Raw genomic sequence first — 27,102 nt, 5'->3', positions numbered from 1 at the left:
CGTGAGTGACATTTTGAAGAGGAGCAAGCTTGCTAGAGAGGAACGTCCTGGGGGAAAGCCATTTTGAAGCCAGAACTTTGGAGCAGACGCCAGCCATGTGCCTTCCCAGCTAACAGAGGTTTTCCGGATGCCATTGGCCATCCTCCAGTGAAGGTACCCAATTACTGATGTGTTACCTTGGACACTTTATGGCCTTAAGACTGTAATGTGTAGCCAAATAAACCCCTTTTTTATAAAAGCCAGTCCATCTCTGGTGTTTTGCATTCTGCAGCATTGGCAAACTAGAACAGTGGTCATCAGAGGTAGGATAGGGGATATGAAAAACAGGTCAGGATCCACTACAGTTTTGGGTAGATGAATAGAATCTATCAGCACATTCTAAAGCTATCAGCTCCTGGGGCTCATGTCTCAAAAAAGTAAATAAAATATGACTTCTGTACAATAGCCATACTAAATGTCATTCCTGGCAGGCTGTCACATTCAGTCATCATATGGGCAACTAACATCAATGCTGAGTGAATGATTTCCACTCCTTGGTGCAGAAAGTCTTTGTAGGCACCCTTGATGTGAAAGCATGAACTATCTGCCTTTACATGAAGGAATGCAACTTGGCCATGTGGAAATTATCAAATGATGGCACTTCTATTTTAATTAAAGAGATGCATAGTAAAAAGCTCAGTCATCTCTTCCAGTGAAGGACAGTGCTCTAAAGTCTGATGCATGAAGACAGTGAGCCAGTCAGCACTGCCTCCAGTAACACCGTTGGCAGTGGGTGATTCACTGCCAGGTGTCCTCATGCAACACAACACCAATTCCAACCCCCCCAGGGAGAGCTATTGGGGCTGACTGGGAATCTCCATCTAATTAGCTATTAAGGGCTGTGGTTTCTGAAAATTTCCATCTGGTTCAATAACACAGAAATGTATAAACAACCTAGTATGTATCTATCACAACAACAATCTGCCTGATACTACATTGTCCAGCTTTGTGCTTGCTCCGAGGTGTATACCCAACAGTGGGGCAGTCAAAATAGATTCCTTCGACAACTCAATGAATATTTATTAAGCACCTACTGTGTACCAGGCTTTGTTTCAAGCTTTGGAAATAAAGCAAACAACTCAACTAAAAATTCCTGCCTTCATGAAGCTTATGTTACAGTGAGAGGGGGACTGAGATCCTGTCTTTTATACACACTTGCTGTGCCAGTTTGAGTGTATTGTGTCCCCCAAATGCCATTATCTTTGTGGTCTTGTGTGGGGCAGAAGTTTTGGTGCTGGTTGGATTTGCTTGGAATTTGCCCCACCCAGCTGTGGGAGATGATTCTGATGAGATGTTCCCATGGAGGTGTGGCCCCATCCATTCAGGGTGGGACTTGATCAGTGGAGCCATATAAATGAGCTGACTCAAAGAGAAGGAACTCAGTGCAGCTGTGAGTGATGTTTTGAAGAGGAGCAAGCTTGCTAGAAAGGAATGTCCTAGGAGAAAGCCGTTTTGAGGCCGGAGCTTTGGAGCAGACGCCAGCTGCCTTCCTAGCTAGCAGAGGTTTTCCGGAGGCCATTGGCCATCCTCCGGTGAAGGTACCCGGTTGCTGAGGTGTTACCTTGGATGCTTTGTGGCCTTAAGACTGTAACTGTGTAGCGAAATAAACCCCCATTTTATAAAAGCCTGTCCATCTCTGGTGTTTTGCATTCTGCAGCATTAGCAAACTAGAACACTTGCTGCAGAGCATTAAGGAAGCCTCTAGCAGTTAGGAGTGCTTAAACTTAAGGCAGGTTCAAAATAGGCTTATGGAAACTCAAATAGAGTAAGGAATTCAAGTCACTAATCGTCAAAGGGATTTTAGAACCCTGTTTGTTCTGTGTTGATGGCTATGTTTGCGGGTGTAGGGACTGGTCTAATGGCAGATTTCCGGGAAGTGTCAATTAGCAACAAGGCATGACTTGTGTGAGATGGGGGAGTGGTCCTTCTCCTAACTACAGGATTCAGTCCCAATAAAAGGATGGCCTTTATTAGCACAGCACTAGAAAGATCATATAGAAGGAGAAAGAAGGTAAGAACACCTACCTGGTGTTTGAGGTTCACTCATGAAGCTGCAGGCTCAAAGTACACCCAGGTACCCTGGACGTGTGCTCAGGAAGGGAAAGCCTTTCAGATGACATTGGACATGTGCTGAAGTGTTATGGGCCTGATAGGAACCTCCCCTCCACTACTTCACAGCTTTGAAAACTTGTTTCTTGTCTGTAGTCTTCACCTCCCTGAGATAGTTTGTCTCATCTGTAAAATGAAAGTAATAATAATTATCTCACAGATTGTGAGAATTAGAAGAAAGACCTTCTATACTAAAAAACAAACAAACAAAAACCTCTTACTTAGTCCCTCCCTGCCTTCATTCTCTCTACACAATGCCAGACAGAGAAAAGTGGCAGTCGGGGCAGTGGAGCCAGGGACTTGCCATCAGATATTTAGAGCACCGGCTGAGTCTAACGCCTCCCTGTCACCTATGTAGGTGAAGGTCAGGTTCCTTTTCAGAGATTGTCGAAATAAGAACCAGTGGCAATGACATCAGATTTAAAGAGGATCTCTTGTTTTACAAGTACTGCTGTTGGCCCAGCTTCTATCCTTCAAGAAAACAGTCTTTGGCATGACAAAGATGTTGGTCCAACTCCGTTTACTACTTGCAGGTCTTCGAACAAGTTACTAAACCTCTCATGGCCTCTGTTTTCTCATATGTTTTCTAATTATTCAAAATTTTGTATCTGTCTATGATCATAAGTAAAAATGGACTATGATTTGCTTGTCTCATGCCTATGATTTGTTTGTCCTTGAACAATTTTGGCTTTAATATTTAAATAGCTTCATAAAATAATTTGGAGAGCTTTCCTTTTTTTTTAACTTCTCTGGGATGGTCTGTATAAAAAGAATATTGATTTTACTTGAAGGATTAGCAAAACGTGCCTCTAAAATGATCTGGACTTGGTGCTTATTTTGAAATAGGTATTTCACTACTCAGTCAGTTTATTTAATGGTTATAATTTTATTCATGGTTTTTAAAATGTTATTCTTGAGTCAAATTAATAATTTATATTTTTTCCAGGAAGTAGTTCTTTTCTTCTAAGGTCTCTTGCTGTTGTTTATATTTTTACCACCCATGTATATTGTAACTTAATTTTCTTTTCTAATATATGCATTTAAAGCTATACATTTTTCTCTGGGTTCTTCAGCTGTGTCATGCAAGTTTTGATATATAGTGCTTTCATTGTTGTTCAGATATAAATATTTCATAAATAATCTAGTGATTAGTGCTTTGACCTATCAATTAGTTAGAATGTGTTTTATTTAATCTTCCAAAGATAAGTGATATTTAGTTTTTTTCTACTGATTTCTAATTTTATTGCATAGTGCTTAGAAAACATGTACCATATGATAATCGGTCTTTGGCATTTAATTGAGAATTGCTTTGTGGCTTAGGACATAATCAATTTTGCAAATATCCATATGAGCTTTTATAGTTGGGTACATAAGTTTCAGTACTTCTGTATTCCTGATGAATTGTTTCTTTTAATTTTTGCTAATACTCTTGTTAATCTGTGATAATGTTTTTCCTTAAAATTTATTTTATGGGATATTAATATAACTACACTAGTTTAAATTGGTCAACGTTTCCTTGAAATATCTTTTTCTATCCCCTTGTTTCAATTGTGATGTGTTTGTTAATTGTTGTTTCTGTCTATGGCCCTGGAAGTTTTACAGGAATAAATTTTTTTTAAGTATATAATTTGCCTTGAAATTTCTTAGACCACCTTGTGTAAATTTGAATCCCACAGCCATATATAGCTCAAGTCTCGATTTCCATTTTTCACAGTAGACTGTTTCTCCCCCTCTCAGAGACTAGGTTGAATGCAAGTAAGTCCACACGTGATGTCTGAAAATGGCTTTTAAAACCCAAGTCCCCATTCCCTGGAGTTTTCTTGGATCTCAAACCACCTTGAGCTTCCTCACAATCAGCTCTTATTATTTTAGATTAAGTTCCTTTTTTTGTCGGTTAACTGGGGAATCTTGTTTATTGCTTTTGAGCTCTTCCATGTATTAAAATATTTGTAAGAAGGGAGACTATTTCAACCTAGTTCATCATGCTGCTAGAAGATCAGTTTTCCAATAAGTAAAATTAAATATTCTAATATTTCTGAAGGGTAATTAGGGGAATCAAATAAGATAATAAATCTAAAATGTCAAAAACAACCATTTTTTGATACATGGTAAATATATAGTAAATGTTAGTTATTTTTGTTATCAGCTAGTTTTGTTTTACCTTATGCTTTCCAGAACTTCATGATTTGCTTTGCTTAAGTAAACAAGAGGACAGCCAAATGGGCCCCTCTAAGGGGAAATGGTCACTTCCTTCCTTATCTTCCTTTGAGAGTCCCCCAACCATTCTCATTCTTTCACAGGCTGAGTCAGAAGATTTATAAGAAGTCAGACTCCATCTCAAGTAGTAAGAATTAGACTTACCACCTTAAATGGCTGAGTTTCCCCCAGGGAGGTATTCACATCATTTTCATTTTCTGATATTTAACAAATTAATCATCTTATACCACCCTCATAATTTCAAAATTTATATATATATATTCTTCCAAAGTGTGAATTGTAGAAAACAGTGGCACTTGTAGTGCATTACAAACCTATTGTAATTTGTTTTCAGATCATGTTCCATGTCATGATAGAAAGTACCTATTAGTGTGCATCCTATATTGCACTCCCCTGAATTAGTGAATCATCCGCTTTATCATTGTTCTGATCTTTCTGTTTGACTTGCCCCATAAATTATTTAGGACAATGATAATTAGTATCTGTTATTAAAAAATACAAATAAAAGCAAATTACTTACTGTTTTACATCAATAGGTACATAACTTTTAATCTCTACACTTCCTATTAAAAAAAATTTACCTGAGTAATTTTAATTTCTGCAAACTTATTTGATGATTATTCTGATGAGTAAATCAGCATTGAAATCATACCTGTTTTTATACTCAGGAACTCATTCTAGCTTTGCTTTGTCTTAATGTTTATAACAAATTTCAAGGGTCCCGGGATACCTACTCTTTGGCGTGCAAATTTTACTGATGCTTGTCCAGAAAGAGTAAAATGTATTCCCACAGGACAGGAAATATATTTTTCTACATGTATCAAGTACATAAAAAGTGATTCAAAACACATCTCATGTTTTTTCTTGGAATTATCAAAAAGCATTATTTTGGAGTATAGAAAAGGAACCATATACATAATCGCATGAAGGAAACCCACAGGATGAGGATAAAACTAGCACTTCATTATAAGTCACTAGTTAGCATAGTAGGAAAAAGTAGAAAAGGAGTATGGAAAATGGAGGCCTACAGGTATTGTTCCTGTTAAAATTGTAACAGGTTGTAAGTAGGAATATTGAGGATTTAAAAACACTGGTCATTGCTCTTCCTGAGAAACCTGATTGTTTTATTTCTCATGCTCATTTTAGTTTTAGTTTCTTCATGAGTAGAAAAGGCAATTCATTTTCTTCTGGCATCCTAACTATTCACAAAGTGGTATATTAGTGCTTCTTAATTTAATTTCCAGTTTCTTGGAGGAGGAATTTGTAGCAAAATATTTTTTCTAGGATGTGAGCACCCTCCCCTTACGTGGTCTAAAGGACATACTTGGCTACAATGGCTCACTAGAGTGGAGGCATTCCTTACTTTCATTTCTACAATTTAAAACAGTGTCTACACAAATAAAGAATTGTCTTCTTTGTTAAAATTATTTAAGCACTGTAAAAATAACGTTTATTGTTTTTTCCTAATTGCAAAAGTCATACATCCTGTCAATACATAGAAGAAGGCTAGAAGAACATATATCAAACCATGCCTAACTTTGCAAAATAAGATTGAATAATTTCATTTTTAATTTTAGTGCATTTCCATATATTATAAATTATTTTTGCAATGCACATGCAATTTTTATAATCATAAATACATACAATTTAAAAACTAATATAGGCTTGTTTTAGAAGATCTGAAAAGTTTAGAAACTTTTGAAATTGCTTAGTAGCTAGTCACCATACTGCCAAACTCAGTCTGTCCTTGGCCTAATCCCAGTAATTTGGGTCTGCTTGCTCTTGGGACCACTGTCTCCATATGTTCCGGTTGCAACTTGACTTGTTTATGTAGGCCAGAGACCATCTCTTGATAACATTTCCAGTTACGTCCATTAGCTTAAGATAGGGCCCTTCTATCTGTAGCTAATTATCTGCCTGCTCTCAGTTTTCCTTTTTAAAAAATGCCTTCTCTCGTTCCTTTAATCCAACCATTGATGTTCAACTAGAGATTTCCATTTGCCATTGTTCATGGCAAAGTTTCAGGTTACCTCTGGTTTCCTTAGCCTTGCTTTCATTAAGTGTTCCTTGCCCTGCCCTTTTGCCTTAATTCATAAAAATCCTACACTCCTCAGTCCTTCTATAAAAGCTTATTTCATCTGGTTTAATTTTGCTGCTTAGAAATCACCTTCTTTCACCAAAATACAATACTATCTTGAGGTGCAGGAAATCTCCTATATTTTTGCATGCTTTCCCCAGCTATTCATTTCGTGAGTTTCTAAACTGACTGTCACTCTGTCTTATATTTTGCTGGAATTAGGAATGTTTTCACATGCCATTTATTTTAGAGTAATATTAACTGTGACAAACATATGTCCATACCAAAAAATTCAATAGTGAAAAACATTCATTATATTATTTCCCTGAAACTGTGGACACATACCCTTTAGAGAATTATCTAATATTTTTCTCTAGCTTCAGTAGATTTTAAATGTTGAGATTTGCTTTAATATCCCATCCAATTGATTTTCAGCGTGCTGTTTAGTAATTTTCCATGTTTCTTATTTTTTGAAATTAACTCCACTCTGCATTAAATGAATCATGGCACATTTACAAAACCAAACCAAACAAAACATTTCAATGAAGGCTTCTCAGCTGTTTATTTAAAATTCTCTTGTATTTGTTTTCCTCCAGTATGTTTAATTTTTAGCAAGTGTTACTTACATTTATTACTTCTGCTGTATCCTGAGGACGTATAGGCTATTAATCACCTGAGTTTAACAAAAAGAAAATGGACATAGAGGATTACATTAATAAAACGTGTTAATCATTTACTTAATTTTGAAAGATGCAGATAAATTCATGTTCAAAAACAACCCCTTGTCCAATTCTTCTTTCTAAGTTCACATGTATTCCTTTCTTTTCTTGTGTTCAGTAAATAAACTTTGTTCTATTCCCACCTAGTGTCCCATTGAATTAGGAGAATTTCTTTTTCCCCCACCAAATCATACAACAAATTGTCCAATGCAATTGCAAGGATACCTCAATTACCTCCTTATTTTTTTCATCTAAATCGCAAATGCTGTATTAAACACATACATACACATACACACGTGCACACATATACAGTGACCCACAGCCCAGCTAGGTCAGAAGATTCTGTGGAAGGCTGATGGGAAATCTGTTATATCAAGGATCATTCAATTCACTTTAATCGTATTGAAGATATTTACTCTGCCAAGCAGAAAAGGAGACGTAAAGATGAATAATACATGCTCTTAATTTTCAAAGAACTCTCAATGCTTCTTTGAAAGACAAGACATCATTATGAAATGAAGCCAAGAGATATCCTTGGCTCAGAATTCTCCTCTGGAAAAGTGATAGATCCAATTGTTCTGTCTGTATAACCCTTAATGCTGCAGTTTCCTGGTTGAATAATTCCCATAGTTGACCATGCTGCTGCTCTATAGACTCATGTCTAGTATGAAGAGATTTGGATTGACCGGACCCTCATGTAGTAGCAAGGCTGGATTTGGCTGTTCTGTTAGAAAACATTTTGGTGATCTCCCGGTATGATTACCGAACATGTTGTGGATAAACACATTGTTGAGGGGAATGCACTAATAAAGGGAAATTAATAAAGGGAAATATACTGCTACCATATTGTGGAATTGAAAAATAAGGGAGAGTTTGTGATTGCAACACTATGGGAAGATATCCTGAAATGAGATTTAAGGATGATTAATGAAAAATAAAAATGCTTCCCTTCTAACATTACTTATCAGCTGTGCTCCTACAAGATTCATGTAAATATTCATTCATTATGCATCAAGTAGTTGTGTGAAAATATCTACAAATGTAACTAGAGAGTTTTGGTCTTTCAGGAAGTCACCTCTATAGTGGAATATGAGGAGCATAGAGAAGGACTCATCAAATAACAAGTCTTTTTTTTTTTTTTCTATTTGCCTGTAGCTGGTTCTTAGTGATCCACCATCAATGCCAATACTTAGTATTTATTTAGTGTTTTTTTCAGTTTACAGTATATATTAGTTACCATCAAATAATTTGATCTTCAACATAAACCCATGAGATAGGTAGGATAGGGGAGGAAAATAAGACTTAGAGACTTTAAATTTCTTTCTAGATGATAGACTCATAAGTGGCAAAACATGCATTCATGTACTATACTCTTACTTGTGCCTGGGTCAATGATAGGCACTGTTTATGCGCTAAGAAAGATGGAAGCCAGTTCTTGTCTAAAGAAGATCATTTTAAATGCAATGTGATCTTGCCTATGCTGGGAAACCCAGATCTCCTGATTACTCATTCAGTGGAGTTTCCCATCCCACCTATGGCTTCTTATTAGAAAGACTTTCTATGTGCTATTAAAAATTATCTCCCTTTAAAATATAAATCACCATGGGCAAATGTCATATACAGCTTTTATCTACTACTAATGCTTTTATATGAAGTGGTTAATGAGATCCTTCCTAAGTGATAGGTGCTGAAAGCAGTATGCTGCAGAACGAATTATAGAAGAGACACAATTTGGGGTTGAAGAGGGGTACAGCATTAGGGAGGGTGCAGAATAAAGGAAGACAGACTGGAGTGGGATGCCACAGAGAGGTGGGGATGTTTCTGGAAAGTAAGTGTCAACTTTGAGAATACTTCTCATCTACTTCACAATTTTACCAATAATCAACTTAGACTAAGGACAGTAGTATAAATTCCTTTTTCAGAACTACTGTTTCCTGAGCACCTATCTCATGCAAGGGAGCCTTTAAATTTATATATATCAATGAGCAAGATGTTTATCAACTCTGCCTTTATGAGTTTAGTGTATACTGGGAGGAAAGTAATTATAAGTAGATGCTGCTATAAAAGAAGTATACGTAACAGTGGAACCCAGTACAGTCTAAAAGATTAAAGTGTTGTTTAATCCCTGGAACACTGAGAGAAGAATAAGTTAGCAGAGTCACTGTGTTTGCTGTTGTCACTTAAATTAAGAATCAAGGGGTTCTCTGAAAATAGCATTTTTAAGGGAAAGTGATAAAATGGTTTGCATTATGTTGAAATTCTCCAAAACCATTGACTTGGCTTGCATTGGTAACTTCTCTCATCTTCACAGAAAATGCATGTCTTCAAGAAGACCTTGCAGGCATTGATCTACCCCATGTCCTCTACCACCCCGCACAATTTTGAGGTCTGGACGGCTACCACGCCCACCTACTGTTACGAGTGTGAAGGGCTCCTGTGGGGCATTGCCCGGCAAGGCATGAAGTGTTTGGAGTGTGGAGTGAAGTGCCATGAAAAGTGTCAGGATCTCCTAAACGCTGACTGTTTGCAGAGTGAGTACTTGGTTAGGCCGAAAAATTGGATATGCCTTGTTCCATCTATTTTCAGGTTAAATCTCTTCAGCTCTTGCTGGTTTTCAACAAATTCTACCTGCTACCTCCTACCACATACACTAAGATAGGGATACTGTCAATCAGGTCATATAGTTGATTCTATGTCCTACCGAGCTGAACTAGGCATCACTAATATCTGCAGAATAAGCATCAAGAGAGTAATTGTCCTCTCCTCAAGTTTTATACTCGAGGTGATTTTCAATCTATTTTCTCACTTTTATTTTATACTAGCCTCATTTGGTAAGTGGGAATGTATAAACAGGGGCCAAACAGGGGCCAAGGCACACCCCTGTAATTGTAGCAACTGGAATATTTTTCTGAGACTCTTTGATGCCTGCCTGACAGTCTTCTCTGGTACCCGAACAAGCCTTGAAACTGGGAGGTCTTGGATTTAGTTGTCAAAGTCAAATCTACTTACCAGATATGTGACATTGAGCAAATTATTTAGCTTCTCAGGGCTTCATTCTCCTCTACTGGATGAACAGGGATAGTAAAATTAATTCATAGCGCTATTGGAAGGACTAAATGAAATAGTCTCTGTTAAAAGTCTGGCCCGTAGTAGATGCTCAATGAAAATTAATGGCCTTCCTCACCTCCAGCACTTTCACACTCCTGGGAGGGTACATGGCACTTTGACATTAATGACAAGTTACCTTAAATTTTCCATTTCTGAAGAAATCCTTTTTATTGATACCTTAGATTAGGTCTAGAAGTGCCAAAAAAACAAAAACAAACAAACAAAAAAAACCCCATATAATTCTCTAAAATACATAGTAGTGCCTTTCTCTGCTGTATTTATTTGTTCAGGTCTGCTGACCTTAAAGCACTAAAACACCAGTGCCAAAAAAAAATCCATTTAAACATGGATATTCATTTGCAAATAATGTTTTTTACATCTGAATATTATCTTCTCCATTAATTGCTTTTATAATATGCTCAATTTAGGATTCACAGATTGGCTGAAATTGAGAGGCAGAGGAAAATGTCAAAATAAAGATTAAATTAAAAATGCTGTCACAACTGGCTTATCATAGCCATAGTCACATACATTCTAGAGTTTTCTCTACCTGATTAGTGTTTTCCCTGCACAATCAGGTCAGATTGAGGCTGTGTTAATGGTAGTGAATGCGTTTTTTAGCAAAAGAAGTATTATGCCTTCTTTGAAAAATAAAAGTATTTAGAAATGGCTGCTTAAAAGGAAGGGGAATTGACTCCTTTTACTCATCCAATTTACTTGCAAAATCTCACAATACAATTAAAATCCAATTCGCTTATTTTAAAAATGAACTGTATGCAGGCATTTTAAGAAATAAGCGTATTAGGGCAGAGGTTTGAGAAAACAAATAGGAAATATTGCCATCCTGTAACAAATGGCTTGAATCCCTTAGAGAAAAATGATGTAGTCATAACCAAGAAATCAGCTCATTTCTCTTTCAGTCTTTCTGAGAAGAGATGTCATCCATTCATTAAACTTTAGAAATGTTTTATAATATATCCCCATTGCTTAAGACTGGGTACATTATTTGATATTAGTTAAATAAGTTAGGCAATCCACAATTAACATTGAGGTTATTTACTGAAATGCATATATACATTGAAAGAATCAAATGTAGTACTGAATAATGAGGGTGAATTTGTATGCCCCAGGCAGATAGTATTTTCTTTAATTACCTTTCTTCACTTTTTCCCTAAAATTCACACTCTCACTTTGAATAACTATCATTAAATTTTATGATTCTCCCTATGAAATCAGCAATATTTCCATGAGCCATTTCTCTTATTCACTGCTTTAAGTGAGACATTTGCAATGGAGATAACTTATGTGAGGATGCCTCTGTATATGCCAACAGTGACAAAAAGGAAAGAATAAAAAACTATGAGAAATCAGAGTTGGTAAACTTAAGTAATTTAGCCTACCGTAAATGTAAGAAGGTTCTACATTGTCTTTTTCAAAATAGCCATTAAGTCTCTGCTTGAATACCCCCAGGGAGAATTAAAAACCCAGGTAGGAGGCTTAATTCATCATCAGAAAATTCTAGTTTATAAACTGAAATTTGAACCAAGGGCTGGTCTGTCTTCTAGTAACCTCTACCGTTTAAGCCAAATTTTACCTCTGGATAGAATATTTAATAAATCTACTTCCTTTGTATATGACAGTTTTTCAAATAATTGAACTTAACTATCTAGTCTTTTTCAGGTTTCTAGAACCGCTGTTATTTTGCTGATATTTTTCTGAAGTTATTTCAGTTTGTCAACACACACACACACACATGCATACCCACGCACAAATGTACACAGAATAAAAGAGAAGAAAATAAATAGATTCTTCATATGTGGTCTGACCAATAGCCCATGGAGAAAATAGTGTGTAAAGTTATTCAAATTGATTTGAGTTTGGTATTTGCTTCAAGTCTTGGGATTGTTACTGGCACACTTGCAGTCAAATGGAATTAGACCAGATGAATCTACAATGCCCCTCACTGTTGCAGTGCTTTCTTACGGGTGTAGAGATGCATGGAAATGCCAAAGTTCCCCAAACAGCCCTGGCTCCTGTCTAACTGATTTCACTTGTTGGTAGTTTCTATGACTTACTGCCTTCCTGGTCCAAGGCCGACAGCTATGAGGTGGTGGGTAGGAACAGGGGAGATCATAGGGAAACTGAGAAGACAATCCCTGTGTTAATGGTTGAATTGTGTCTCAACAAAAGATGTGTTGAAGTCCTAATCCCCAGTTCCTTGATTTTGGACTTCCAGCCTCCAGAACGGTGAGATGAAAAACATCTGTTGTTTCAAGCCACCCAATTTGTTATGGTAGCCCTAGGAAACGAAAACACCTTGGGAAAAGAGAACTGATTCATCCCTCTAATCTCAGTTCCAAGCCAGTGAAGCGGCTGAAGTCCATCTGCTTTTTCTTTAATTAACTCATTTGTGCCCCATCATTTACAAAGACATTCTTCTTCTTTGTGAAAAAGAAAAGGATTTTGTGGTGGAAGAATTGATTTATAGCTAAAAGAGGAGCCACTGTGTCCCTTAATGATCTTAGTATAACGAATAGCAGGTACAATGGCAGTTTTAAATCAGGAAAAAGCAAAAGAAGCATGTTGTTGGCTGGGATGAGGGTTGTGTGCACAGTGAGACCTATGTAGGAGAAATATTTTCCTTGATTTTCTTTTCATAGTAGGAAAGACACGACTACAGGATTTGAAAAAATACACAAATAATCTTGGTACTTAATCCAGCTGGCCTCTACTTCCTTACACATCTCCAAAAATTCAATCCCAAACTTCACTGAATAAGCATTCTGACTAATTTTAATTCCTAACTGAAAATTTTAAGTACCTGCATAAAGTCAGAAAGTGTTTGACCAAAAGTTCAGGAAAACAGCACATTGTGGTACCCTGTGTTTCTTTAATACCTTGTGCTTCCCACTGACATCCTTGTAAGCTTATGTGTACTAATATAAGCCTTTGCAAATTCATAACATAAAATCTGACTAGTGGACTCCTATCCCTAAATTAGTTATTGATTTCCTGTTCTTTGTATTTCTGTTACCACATTTGCAACCGTGATATTTTGAGACTGATAGTTATTTGTTGTTCTTGAGCAGTGGGTAGGAGCTTTACTTTGGGCTTTAGAGCTAGAAAGAAAGTAATCAGTGCTGTCTCTGGACTCAACCTGATTTTCTAAAACTAACTCAGATGAACAGATGTGAACACTTTTGACACTCTACTTTTTCAATTATATAAATATATTTATGTAATGAATATGTAGGAAGCTTAGAAGTTGGATTCTGCATATCCACTGCTGTAGGGTGGAGACAATATTCCTTATTTTCCCAGAGTTTAACACACATTTAAACACAGAAGCTGTTGAATAAATGTTGTTTAAGCCATGAATGAAAACAGTACTACAATTAGAAATAGCCTGTAATGGTTTGAAGACTGTGTTTTCATAGAAGCATAGATTATTAGGGGAATCTTCAAGAATCCAATCGACTAATTTACTGAGTTTAGGAAATTTTGTGTCCTCTCAAAAAGAATCAAATAGCATAGTCAGGGCTAGAACCCATGTCTCTTACTCCCAGCCTAGTGTTCTTTCCTAACATAAGAAGTGTGCAAAATTGATTATAGAGAAAAAAATGGGCAGTTGATTAGTTTTGTATTTAGTGCTTTCCCACTCTCCCTGTGGTGCTCCTGTCTTTCAGACATTCTGTTCTGCTCAGACCTTGACTTCCCAGAGCTCCACAACATGGAGACTCCCAAGGCCTGCCTGCTGTGGCCACCCCTCCAGGCTTGTGGTGAACCCTCAGTACCACCATCATCAACCACAACACACTCACAACACTTAGAGAGAGATTAGCTACTAAACTACTTCTGGCAAAAGTGGAACCAACAGTTAATAAATTACCTTAAGACAATGGTCAGTTTCTTAACACAAAGGAATGACATAATAATGGAACATTTTCAGGTGTTGTGGTAGGTTGCTGAAGGAGGATAAAGGAGGGTTATGCCTTAAATAATGCCATAGAGGCAATTGATCATTCTATGTAAGTAATGAATATCAATTTTTTTCATAGTCCTAAGCTACTTCAGAAATATCTAGTTTCCAATCCTGCTACTATAGGAATTCTTAAAACCCCTGTGGGCATCATTTTCCTCATGTGTGGAAAGAATTAATAATATTTGTCAATGCTTTCCAGGCAAACATCACCAGGAACATACTTTTAGTTTTAAAAGCTGGGTTTTTCACTCATTGCTGCGAGGAAGAATGCACACCAGAGTGAACCATAGGGTGTCTCAGAAGAGGACACTAGAAAGCAGAGGTTTGCTCTGGCTCGGTTGGGTGCTGTCTGGAAGTGAGGAAAACTCTACGATTATCTTGATAAATCTTATCTAGAAAGAGGGCAGATTAGAATGAGTTTACAGCTGTAATTGGTAAAGAAACAGCCATCACTCATATAGTCAGGAGAGGGGATGTTTGGTATTTTGTGGTTTGTAGTGACCTTGTTTCTGTTTGTGCTTGGAAACAGAGTTATGATGAGGCCTTCTTTTGTCTCACTTCAACCTGGTCACAGAGTGACGTTTTCTGAGGTTGGTGTTCTGTAAGATTGCTTATGTCCAGCCAGAGAACAACATAGCTTAACTATAAGCACCAGACCACCTTCTAACAATGGGAACAAGCTGTAAATGTCAGCCTAATTCCCAGATGTAAGAGGCTCTTATCTTTCTTGTGTCTACAGGTCGATACTTCTTGTCTTGTTTGGTTTGATTTTGTTTTTTGAAAAGGATACAAAAAGTCTAACTATAATTCAACGTGATAAGAACAAAAATATGTCTTCCATATCTTTCTTACTTTGTTCTTCTCCTTCTTAAATAGGTATAATATTTTGAGAAGTTAGCACTTTATTGATTACAATTAATTTGTTACCCTAATCCATATAGATAATTTTGGACTCTATATTAATTGGGAAATCTCTAGAAAATCAATATCCTCATAAGACATATTGGCTTCGACATACAATAACGAGAGTGCATTCCTGATTTTTTTAATATGTAAATGGTTTCAAACTTGTTCTAAATGTTTGCATTTACCAAGAATAGGATAATTGAATATGGCAGGAATGGTATAGATAGAGGAGAAGGAAAGATTTAATTCTGCTTGTTTGTTTTTGGTGCCAGGCTTATTGACAGTGAAGTCACTTAATAGAAGGCAGCAATTCCTTGAAGGGCCACCTGCCCATATTTTCCAACCACCGAGGATGGATCCACCTACAGGTGTGGGAGATGATGCTAGGTTAGATCTGTGCTCCTCCAGTTACCCTTCTTTTAAACATCAATCCTTTGTTATTTGCAAAAAAAATCATGTGGGTTTTGTGGCTTTGATTTTATAAGTAAAAGGAGGTGCTGACCTGAAGTCTGGGGCAGTTGTGGGTTGGCTCCTTGAAAAGACTGAAGGAATGTTAAAAGAGGAGGGTTGAGATTATCTTGGATGTAAAGCAACTAAGGGGAAAGGGTGGAAAATGCCAACTACATGCCCACCTACATGATTTTATGGGAAAGAAAAACAGAACAGCACCAAAAGCAGTCCCACCTACGTGATTTTACTGGGAAAGAAAAGACACATTTCTACTGTTGGAGACTCCTAGAGAGAGAAAGGAATATCCAAACCCTCAGACCCCCTCTGCATGCTCTCCTAGGGTGTTGAACAACCTACCTCCTCTCAGTCCACCAGCCTCAGGTGCAGCTTTAGGGTTTATGGATGTCCAAAATACACATGATTTTCTCTATTTCTTATTTTATTTTATTTTCTATTTTCTATTATTTTATTTTATTATTTTATTTTATTTTAATTAGTTTTACCTTAAAGCACCTCATTCATCCCTATCCATCAAATAGTTATAGAGCATATAGCATGCACAGACACTGGGCATGCTGCTGTCCGCAGGGGAGTTTTTAAGGAGATGTGTCACAGGCCAAGTAATTATGAAGCTCAAAGTCCTGAAGTTTCTTGTTAATATTGAATTTTTTAATAAATGTCTATATATTTACCTTTGTGACATTCTGATCCCTACACTTCTATTATTAGTAGTAAAGCTGCCTGCAGTAGCTCATTTAGTCTTCACATATACCCTAAGGGAGGCACTACCATCATCCATTCTCTGCTTTTTTTAAGATAAGACAGAAGTAGAGATTAAGGAACTTGGAGAGATAAAGGCTTATAGATAAAGTAGCTAGCCCACATTCACATAGTAAGTGGAAGATCAGGATTCATATCCAAGACTCTCTCGTTCTGTACCCAGAGCACCAGAAGTCACTATGTTCTATGCCTATCTAAAAGTTATTTTTTATATATGCCTTCAATTTATATACAGACTTCTTTTATTTTATGCTCTTAAATACCTATGGTATATAGGCCAACCAAATTCTGCTTTCTAGTGATGGGCACACAGTTGTTCTCTGAGAATTCTAATTCTGAAGTCAGTGGCCAGGTATATTTATCTCTTCTTAACATGTATTCCACAGCATGTTTAACATTTTATGTTGATATTTTATATTCAGGATCATAGCCTTAGGGTCAGAGTTTATCAGTTTATAATATATTAAATTAAGTCCAGAATCAAATGAAATACTCAATTGTAGTAATCATTTAATTTTAGGGTCCACCTCCAATATAAATATTTATTGAGTGTATGCTATTTCCAAGCACTGTGGAATAGTTGGAATACTCATTTATACAGTTGGCCTTACAGGCTAGGATGAAAGACAGACAGACACATACACAGGTAGCTGCTTCATTGGTAGTAATTGGTAAATATTCAAGAATTTTATGAAGCAGTTGTTTGAAATCAGTCACTGTAGGAGTGTTCACACTGCAAAAATCTGTTAACATTAAAAAATCAGGTCCTTTTTATTCCCCAGCGAGGGGAGAGGGGACAATGTGGCCAGTGAGTTTGGAAGACCTCTATTTTCTGTTAAGTAGGAGATAAAATCATATGCTGAGAAAGAGGATAATGAGGTAAGGTATGTAACTGGAAGAGAGTAGAACTGTTTGGAACAGCTGTTGAGAAAACTAGCAAAGAGAAGGGATTGGGAACAAGAGAGAATATTGCAGGTGTTATGTGTATAGAGATAATTATTTAGAAGAAACACTAAAATTGTAAAGAGTCAATGTGTAAAAGTGGTAAAATTGTGAATGAATTTTCACTTGAAATTCAAGTGTTTTAGGTAGTAATTAAAAATAAAGAAAAATGAGGATTATGGCTAATTGACTCTATCATTAAATGATGTGTAAGGGAAACATGGAATAAATTTGCCTCTGTCTAGAGCTTAATTCTCTTGCAGTTTTGTTTTGCATAATCACATTCTCTGATCTGTCAATTAAGTGTTTTCTGAAATAATAACAAAGCATTCCATTTCGATTATTATACCTTCAACTGTACAGTATCTCTTTTGATCTCATTTATTGATGATCCCTGGTTGGCATATTGCTGTATTTCAAGGATGCTATTAGACCTTCTAAAATATATTTTAAGGGAAGACTCATATAAATGCAAATTTAAAGTTATCTCTGATGACTTTGAAATAAGCAGAATAAGTCTAAAGGAAAATAATAAACCCCAAGGGCTAGAAAATCATAACAAATTGAAACTCTTTAAGAAATAGTTTGGTTAGAAAAATAAGATGAGAGATGTGGGTTTGATAAAGTATATAGCAATGGAAAACACTGTAGATCAGTGACAAAAATATAATTATGAATTTGCCTCTATATCTCTGAGGAAAATCTAAGTTGAATCATTTTTCTTTCTTTCAGATCAAAAATACCAAAGCAGAAATAATAGAAGTATAAATAACAGATAAAAGACTAAAATATAATTCCCTCTTAACCTGTTCTCCCCAGGTTGGCAATTTCACCATTTATGGGTCTCTCTGTTGTCGATACATACTAAGATAGATTCTTGACTCCAACATCAAGTCCATAAGTGAAGGATTTGAGAGTTAATTGTCTAACTTTCCTAATTATTTTTTTTAAAGGATTCAAGAGCAGTTGTTAAGGACAGAGCTTTGATTACTTTGTATGAGGAATCTCTTGACAGTCTAGGTTTTAATTTTGTAGCTGTTGATTGAATGAACATTTATTGTATGGCTGGTTCTTCTTGAATTTAGAAAAATATGTTTAACTCCAGGGGATAACACTTTTTTCCTAGAGCCTTTGTGGGTACTAATAGCCACAAGAACACTCATTTAGAAATTTGGAGTGGGTGGTCAACATTTTAAAGACATCTTTAACCCTTTGAACTTTCTTACAGTGGCTGTCACAAACTGAACTCTCAGGGCACTTTGAATCTTGCATGTAAATTTTAAAAGCCACCACTATTCTTTCCAATTAATGAATATTACAAAACTTGAAATAAAATATGTCTATTGGGTAGTTGCAACTATTTAGTTTAGCCTAAGCTAATTTTACTGTGTAAGAATAATGCCCTGGATAGTTAAGCCATTGTTGATAAATTACAGACGTGCTTAAATGCTTTAGGGTACACAATTTACAAAAATGTGAAGCTGTTCTAGGGCATGTTTTAACAGATGACTAGGGTGTTTAGAATATCTTTTCAAATTACCTTAAATGGAATTGATTCATTTTTAGTATTACTTTTTTTTTTTAATTGTGGTTTAAGTCCTTAAAGGTTAAATATATATATATATATATACACACACACAAGTGTATATACATACAAGTGATCTACTCTACTCTTTCTATCAGAATATACATTTCTCTTAGCTTCCTCTAATCATACCCCAATTATTATGAACTTTTTTTCCACCTTAGGAAACAAATGTTATACTTTCAAATAAATTAATATTTTCATTATTACTGCTCTCAAATTTTATGAGTTTATCATAAAAAAGTTAATAGTTGACCTTTCCTCTTCATCTTAGCTTCTATACTTAATTGGGCTTAACATTCACAGAATTAGATTCAAAGAACATCACTGAGGATATCCTTTGTAGTAGGAATTGTGCAGATAAATTATCCCATTTAGTCTCAATATTCTATGAGCTATTAGTACACCTATTTTACAAGTACAGCCATTTCACAAGTACAAAATTTCTGAAAAATTTTTAAGAGAAGTTGGGCAGTGCTTACAGTCATATAGATAAAAATTGAAACAATTACAAACTATGAACACAGATCTTTCAATTCTTTTTATGCCATCTCAGTTACCAGTGGTAGCAGCTCTTGGAGACACTGCTACATGGTCTTTTTCTCTCTGACTTCATCTTATTAAAGAACTGTTAGGGTTGGAGCCCTATTTGCTTGCAGTATAATCTTGGGCAACCCAGGAGACCATGCAGAGCAGTGAGAATATTCCTCTGGTAGTTAGACAAGGTGAGGGACCCAAGAATTCAATTTTGGAAATCCTTCACTGCCAGAAGGATTTTTATTACAAGCAAAAATGCCCAGAAAGTTGAGACTAATCACAGGAATCAATGTCCTGGAAATCAAAGAGGGTTTTGAGTAAAAATTGAGAGTACAGCTTGTTCAAAACTATGGACATGTCACAGAATGAGAATTCAAGTCTACAGACTATCAGATACTTTAGAGATCATGCAGCCTGTAGCTTCCAAAATTTTTTGAACAGAATCACTTTTATTCAAAGTAATATCTTACCCTGTATTTGATATATAACAAGTTAACAGTGGTATTTATTTTACAAGAAAAAATTAAAACATTGAATTATTATTAAGTCCATCAGCAAAAATAATTAGGCACTTTGGATGAAGAGAAGCATATGAAATATTGGTTTCTGAGTGACATTTGCCACCCAGTCTATTTCTGAACTTTGTTTTGTTATCCATTGAGTAAATATGTGTGATACATAATACATTTGATTGTGCCAATTCTTTTTGTTGTTTTGAAATTTCATTTTGAAAATTCAAACCAAATATGTGCATAACCCCTGATGTAGTCCAATAATATAGATGAAAAAGTTGGACATCATGGAGTTCAGTTTATTTGCCCAATAACATGATTGTTCTCAATCTCAGTCTAGTGACTTATTCTCCACTAGAGAATATTCTCCACTTTTTTTTTCCAGAAAAGCTACCTTTACTCCTCAAAATGAAATCCTTCATCCATTATCATATTCTTTTTTCTTTTTCTCTCTCCCTTAAACCATCAAAAATAACTGCATGTACGTTCACATCATCACTGATTTTTCTGTTATAGGAGCAGCAGAAAAGAGTTCTAAGCATGGTGCTGAAGACAAGACTCAGACCATTATTACAGCGATGAAAGAAAGGATGAAGATCAGGGAGAGAAACAGGCCAGAGGTATTTGAAGTAATTCAGGAAATGTTTCAGATTTCTAAAGAAGATTTCGTACAATACACAAAGGCAGCCAAACAGAGTGTACTGGATGGGACATCTAAGTGGTCAGCAAAAATAACCATAACAGGTAAAAAGAAAAAAAAAAATCATCTCTAAAATTTTATTTCCACAGTAAGATTTTTATGTGTATTGGAAATCACTGGTAATAATAATTGTAGATAAAATAAGTAGAATTGTTTTCAGATATGCTAGAGAGTTGAAGTAATTTCGGTCTGTGTCTTGTTCAAATAAAAGCTCTTCCAGAGGGAGAAGGGTATGATTTTTAAATATACTCATCAATAACCTGAGGTTTACGCAAGATTGGCTTTGTTGCAGCCTGTCACTAATAAGTTAGAAGAGTAATCAATAATCTCTTCAGTTAGTATTTGTAATAAGAAAACAAATTGTACTTTACTTACTCCTGTTTCACTATTCTTCATCCATTTGTTCCTAGAGTCAAGGCAATTTGAGCTTAGTGATTTCTAGTAATTTGAACTTCTGAAGTTGCTTGTAATGTTAATAGCAAGGGCCTACAAATCATGTTAACATTTACCAAGCCTTGTAACTTACTCATATTGTATTTATAAGGTAACATAAAGATTTTTCTTTTACTGGGTTGAGTTGATGAATAATGACAGCAAACTCATAAATAAATAAAACCATTTACAATCACATACCTTCACTGGGTTGAGGTAGGGAATGGGGAGTTAATGCTTAAATTGTACAGAATTTCCATTTGGATTGATTGTAAAATTTTAGAAATGGATGTTAGTGATGGTAGTACAAATTGTGAGTGTAGTTAACAGCCCTGAATTATATATATGAAGGTGATTAAAAGTGGAAATTTCAGGCCATATATATGTTACTAGAATAAAAATTAAAAGAGAAAAAAAATTACAGACTAAATTATGTTGAGTAACTTTTTGCATACTATATGTGCATTCTCATTTCCTTTTATGTGTATACATTAATATGTATATGAGAATATAGCTAATATGTGTATGAAATATATATGTATATTGCTACTGTTAATTAGAACTAAAAGCAAATATTAGTCAAAGGAACATTTTAATGCCCAGTGTATTCATTCTTTTATTAAGCAAGCATTTTTTAATGTCCTGTTGGTCATGAATAGGAAAGCAATGGGATGCATCTGCAAACCCAGGGGACAAACTAATAGAAAAGTTTTTCTTCATAATTCCATCTCCTTTGAGATAATGAAGAACTTAAATAGTACTTATTCTATTATCATTTTTTGTTTTTGAGGAAATTCTTATACTCAAACACTTTTGGTTTATTTCAGTGGTTTCGGCACAAGGCTTGCAGGCAAAAGACAAAACAGGGTCCAGTGACCCATATGTTACAGTTCAGGTTGGGAAGAACAAAAGAAGGACTAAAACAATCTTTGGAAACTTGAATCCAGTTTGGGATGAGAAGTTTTATTTGTGAGTATATAATGTGAAAGTATTAAAAATATTAAAATATTTGAGAATCACTTTAGTCTAATTTAAAGAGTGTATAGGCAATAATTATCTCATATCACATATTAGTAATCATATCAAAATTGAAAAAGAATGAAACTAATGTTATGAACCCACTTAAAACTCTCATAATATTTATTATTTATTCTTCATCTTTGGAAGTAAGTGAATAAAAACAGTATTTTTTTAAAAGAAGGCATGAAGAACTTTGCAGGAGGAATAAAAAAGATTCAGAACATGACCTAAAACTAAGATAACCCAACATAGCTAGGAATTTACAGATTTGATTCAGCAATACTTTGACATCAGAGAATTTATGGCTAAAGATGATAGAAAGACCTTGTGAATCACCAGACCCTAGAGGGAGGGCCATATCTACACCAGTCCATACTGATGAAATAGTAGATGATAACTTTTATGACCTCTCATTTTCTGTCAGAGCTTCCTTTCTATATTTCATATATAACACTGAACATCAAGAAATAATTTTTTTTCCCAGAGGTTCTTTTCTTTCCACCACTCCTTCTTGGAGAGACATAAACGACTTCCAATTACCATTTGGTAGAATGAAAAACAGTATCTGTGGGTTTAAAGGTTGTCTTTTTCTTTTCTTCTTACTTTGCTAATGCTTTAAACATGGATCTTGCTTTACATGCTAAGTAAGCAGACCCAGCAAAAGCAGTTTGTTTGGGAATGTGAACAACAGTGTGTAAGAAATATAGAGTCTCTTGCCTATATGGGCTGATGAAAGGAATGTTAAGAGACAGGTTTGGAAAATTAGTTGGGACCAAACAACAGAGGGTACAGTATAGTGTGTTAAAGAATTTAGATGGTTTTGCCCTTCAGAATGATGGGAAAAACTACTGGAATATTCCTTTGTTTGGTATAGAAGACAAGAAATCAATCAGTAATCACAAATTTAAATCCCTAGTGGGATCAAGTAAATGAGTAAAGCAGGGTAAGTGCAACAAAAGGGGAGGATGGTATGGTGGTTTGAAACTGTGTGTACCCCAGAAAAACATGTTCTTGGATTTAATCAATTCCTTTGGGCATGGATCCATTGTAAGTGGAACTTTTGATGAGCCTACTTCAATTAAGGTGTATCCCACCTTATTCAGAATGGGTCTTAATCCTGCTACTGGAGTCCTTTATAAACACAACAAATACAGAGACATAGAGAAGAAAGTCAGAGAAGCAGGAAGCTGAAAGGAAGAAAGCATCACCTTGATGCCTTGATTTGCACATTTTCTTGGACTCAAAACTGTATACTGATAAATTCCCATTGTTCAAGCCACACCATTTCAAGGTATTTGCTTTAAGCAGCCTAGGAAACTAAAACAGATTTTGGTACCAGGAGAGTGGGGTGCTGCTATTGCAAATACCAAAAATGGGGAAACATCTTTGGAATTAGATAGTGGGCAGAGGCTGGAAGAATTGTGAGGCATTCGATAGCAGAGACCTAGATTGCTTTGAATGATGATTTGTAGACATGTGGATGCTAAAGGTACTGCTGATGAGGCCTTGGAAATCATGAGTGTGTTATTGGATACTGCAAGAAATGCAATCCTTGCTTTGAAATGGCAGAGAACTTGGCAAAATTGAGTTCTGATGTCGGATGGAAGGCAGAATTTGAAAATGATGAGCATGTATGTATTTAGCTAAAGAGTTTTTCAGGCTAAGTGTGGTAAGTACAGCCTGGTTTCTCCTTGCCCCTTGTAGTAAAATGTGAGAGGAAAGGGACAAGCTGAGATCTGAACTCCTGGGCACAAAGAAACCAGACATTGGTGATTTGGAAAATTCTAAGCTTCCAGAAAGTGAGTACCAAGAGAGTAGTGCTCCATGTGAGGGTTTAGCTGAACATGGATCCAGTCAGCCATTTTAGTGCAAGTCAAGATTGGAAATGCAGTTATCAAGGAAGGATCTGTGGAAAGTCTGATGGTTTAGACCCCTGTGTACTACATGCAAAACTGACAGGTATGAATGGAACCACTGCCAACCTGGACCAAAAGGGATGGAAAAGGGTCAGACTGAAGGAAAAATCACTTCATAGGCAGGACCACGGAAGCTGAGTTCTGGACTGAAGACATCTCAGGACAAGAGATCAGATCCATCCATGGGTATGAAAAGGGTGAGTGTGCTCCAGCACTTGGGAAAGGCAGGCCTTCCATCCTGTTGTTCAGGAAGAGTGCTACCACCCCAGTATTCCCAGATGCCTGGGGAATTGTGGAGAGTCTGGCTACCACCCTGATTCTTGACAAAGTGGAGTCTATAGCTTAGTCACCAACCTGATGCATCTTTCTCAAAGCAGTTAAAGGTTTTTAGTAACTGGGTGAGTACCTAATCAAGAAGCAGCTGCCTGAAAAACAATAGGTGAAGCTCGTGGTCCCCTTGCTAGTCCATCCCCCACCTCCTCCGCAGTGAGGTGTCAAGTCAGCCTGCAGGCCCACTGTGGGTCCCTGGCACGCTTCCAGAGGAAGGAAAGTAACCCCTATGCACATACTGGGGTGACTGTATGTGAAAGCCTTTCTGTCCAGTGGAAGACTAATGACTGAATCCAGAAATTTGCCCCTGGCTGCCCCTCCTAGAATTTGTCCTGAAGGCAGAAAAGCAATTTTCAGATAGCTAATGCAGTGTAAGAAACAATTAAGTAGAAGGGTCTGGGGTGAAGAACTATCTGCATTAAGACATAGAGTACCTAGGAGGGGTGAAAGTCTATTTCAAAGGGAGTACAGGGGGCATTGGAACTCCTGTAAACTGTAAACTTGAGAATTCCCAAAGCCAAGAGCAAGTACAAGTCCAGGAAAAAGAAGCAGGCTCTACACAAGCTCAGATAAGACAGAGAGGACCTGCACGTTCAACTTGGGCTGATGTTCTTGACAGGAGGGCTAAGTTCTGAAGCAAAGCCAATTTTCAAAGAATGTGAAAGAATGTGTTAGAAATTAAAATAATTTCAAAGAATGCTTGTTCTCAAGAAAATCTCTGTCATGTCACTTTCTGGATACAAGAAATACTTAAGGAACAGACAGCTTCGGGACTAAATCCCAGAGATAATGCTTTAAAATATTAAAATGTACAGTAACATATACTGTTTGCTTTTTAAAAATTTGTTTTCTGCTTCTTAGCCTGAATCATTTCAATTGTCTTATCTTTGAGATCACTGACTCTTTCTTCTGCCAGCTCCAATCTGCTGTTGAAGCTCTCTAGGGAATTTTTCATTTCCCTTGCTGTGATCTTCAACTCCAGTATTATAGTTTGGTTCCTTTTTAAACTATCTATCTTTTTATTGAGAGTCTCATTAGTTCATTCCTTGTTTTCCTGATATCCGTTTTTTCTTTCTCTGTTTTACTTTAACTCCTTGAGCATACTGAGAACTATTTTTTTTTTAAGTCTTTGTCCAATATGTCCAAAGTCTGGTATTCTTCATAGATGTTTTCTTGAGTTTATCTTTTTCCTTTGAATGGGCCATCATTTCTTGTTTGTTTTTCCTGTAATCTCTTGTTGCACACTGTATGTTTTGATATTTTAGTGTTAACTCTGGGATTTAGTCCTCATCTGTCTATTCTTTAAGTTTGTACCTATAAAAGGAATTTTGTTGATATGACAGAGATATCCCTGAGAGAAGTTAACAAAAACAAATTAAAGGCAAAAATGACCTCTTCTTGGCTAATGCTCTCCTCCAGAATTTAGCCCTCCTATCAAGATCCGCCAAAGGTGAATGTGAAGTGTGGGATCATCTACTTTTTGAGTCTGTGTCTTGTCTTGGGTTTGTGCTTTCTCATTCCTCCATTTGCAGGAATTTGAAGCCCCCTTTACTCCCTATGAAATAGACTTTCTGCCCCTCCCTGGTGTCCTATTGCGTGACTTAAAGCAGGTGATCCTTTGCCCCAGGCCACTTTTACTTAATTGTTTCTGATAATGCTTTCTGCTTCTGCCTTCATGGCAAGTTCTGGGACTGTGAGCCATAAAGGAGTTTTTTGGTTTAATGTTTCGGGATGCCACTCAATAGGTTAGCACTTACATACAGGCACCCCATCTGTGCTCATAGCAGTTGATGTGCTCCCTCTGGAACAGTGCCAGGGATCTACCTCAGCGTGCAGGCTGACTGCAGTGTTCCAGGGAGTAGGTGGAGGATGGGCACTATGACTTCTTCTGCCATTTTTAAAGCTCTTGTTTTCTTCATTTGGCACTTTCCCCATTACGTCAACCTTTTAACTGTTTTCCAGAGCTTTTCAGTAGATGGCTCTGCCAATATTTGCTGCTAATCAAAGATTCTGTTGGAGAATGGCACTCTGGAGCATTTTATACCACCATTTTGGACTACCTACGTTAACATCTAACTCATTACCATTTTTTGAAAGCACTATCCTTTCCCTTCTAAATTGTTTTTACATGTTTGGTAAAATTCAGCTCTTCCAATATGTGTGAGTCCATTTCAGGACTTTTTATTCTATTTCATTGATCTATTTGTCTTTATGTCAGTACCACACTATCTTGATTTACTGTAGTTTTATAACAAACCTTAAAATCAAGTACTGTTAGTCCTATAACTTTATTCTTTTTCAGTTATTTTGGCTATTTTAGGATCAGTGAATTTCCATATGAATTTTAGAAGAAGTTCATCATTTTCCACAAAAAAAAATCCTGATGGAATTTTAATTGCCTTATTGCACTGGCTAACACTTTCAGTATGATGTTGAATACGAATGGTGAGGGTAGACATCCTAGCATGGTTCCCAATCTTAGGTAGAAAATATTCCTTTCCTGATTTATGAGTGAGCTTTGGTAGTATTCGCCTTTCAATAAATTTGTCCATTTCATCTATGTTGCTGAATTTAGTGCCAAAAAATTGTTCAAATATTAAGTTATTAAAATATTCCCTTAATATTTTAGTAACTGTAGAAATTGGAGTCATATCAGATCTCTCTCTCTTATATGGGTAGTTTGAGTATTTTTCTTTTTTTTCCTGATCTTGTTGGCTACAGATTTATCAATTTCATTCATC

The 27,102-nt window shown here is 36.2% G+C and overlaps 1 protein-coding gene across 6 annotated transcripts in view; it reads left to right on the top strand.

Annotated features, from left to right (window-relative positions):
* UNC13C (unc-13 homolog C) overlaps positions 1-27,102 on the top strand; it is a 740,073-nt gene that overhangs the window by 268,844 nt on the left and 444,127 nt on the right. For all 6 annotated transcript variants that reach the window (XM_037833921.1, XM_037833918.1, XM_037833916.1 and 3 more), the window contains 3 exons: positions 9,473-9,692; positions 20,480-20,707; positions 21,923-22,064. In XM_037833921.1, the coding sequence (XP_037689849.1) occupies positions 9,473-9,692; positions 20,480-20,707; positions 21,923-22,064 (590 nt within the window). The remainder of the gene's footprint in view (positions 1-9,472; positions 9,693-20,479; positions 20,708-21,922; positions 22,065-27,102) is intronic.

Source organism: Choloepus didactylus, chromosome 4, assembly GCF_015220235.1.
Source record: "Choloepus didactylus isolate mChoDid1 chromosome 4, mChoDid1.pri, whole genome shotgun sequence".
NCBI classification, from domain to species: domain Eukaryota; kingdom Metazoa; phylum Chordata; class Mammalia; order Pilosa; family Megalonychidae; genus Choloepus; species Choloepus didactylus.
This window is presented reverse-complemented; position numbering and strand designations above follow the sequence as displayed.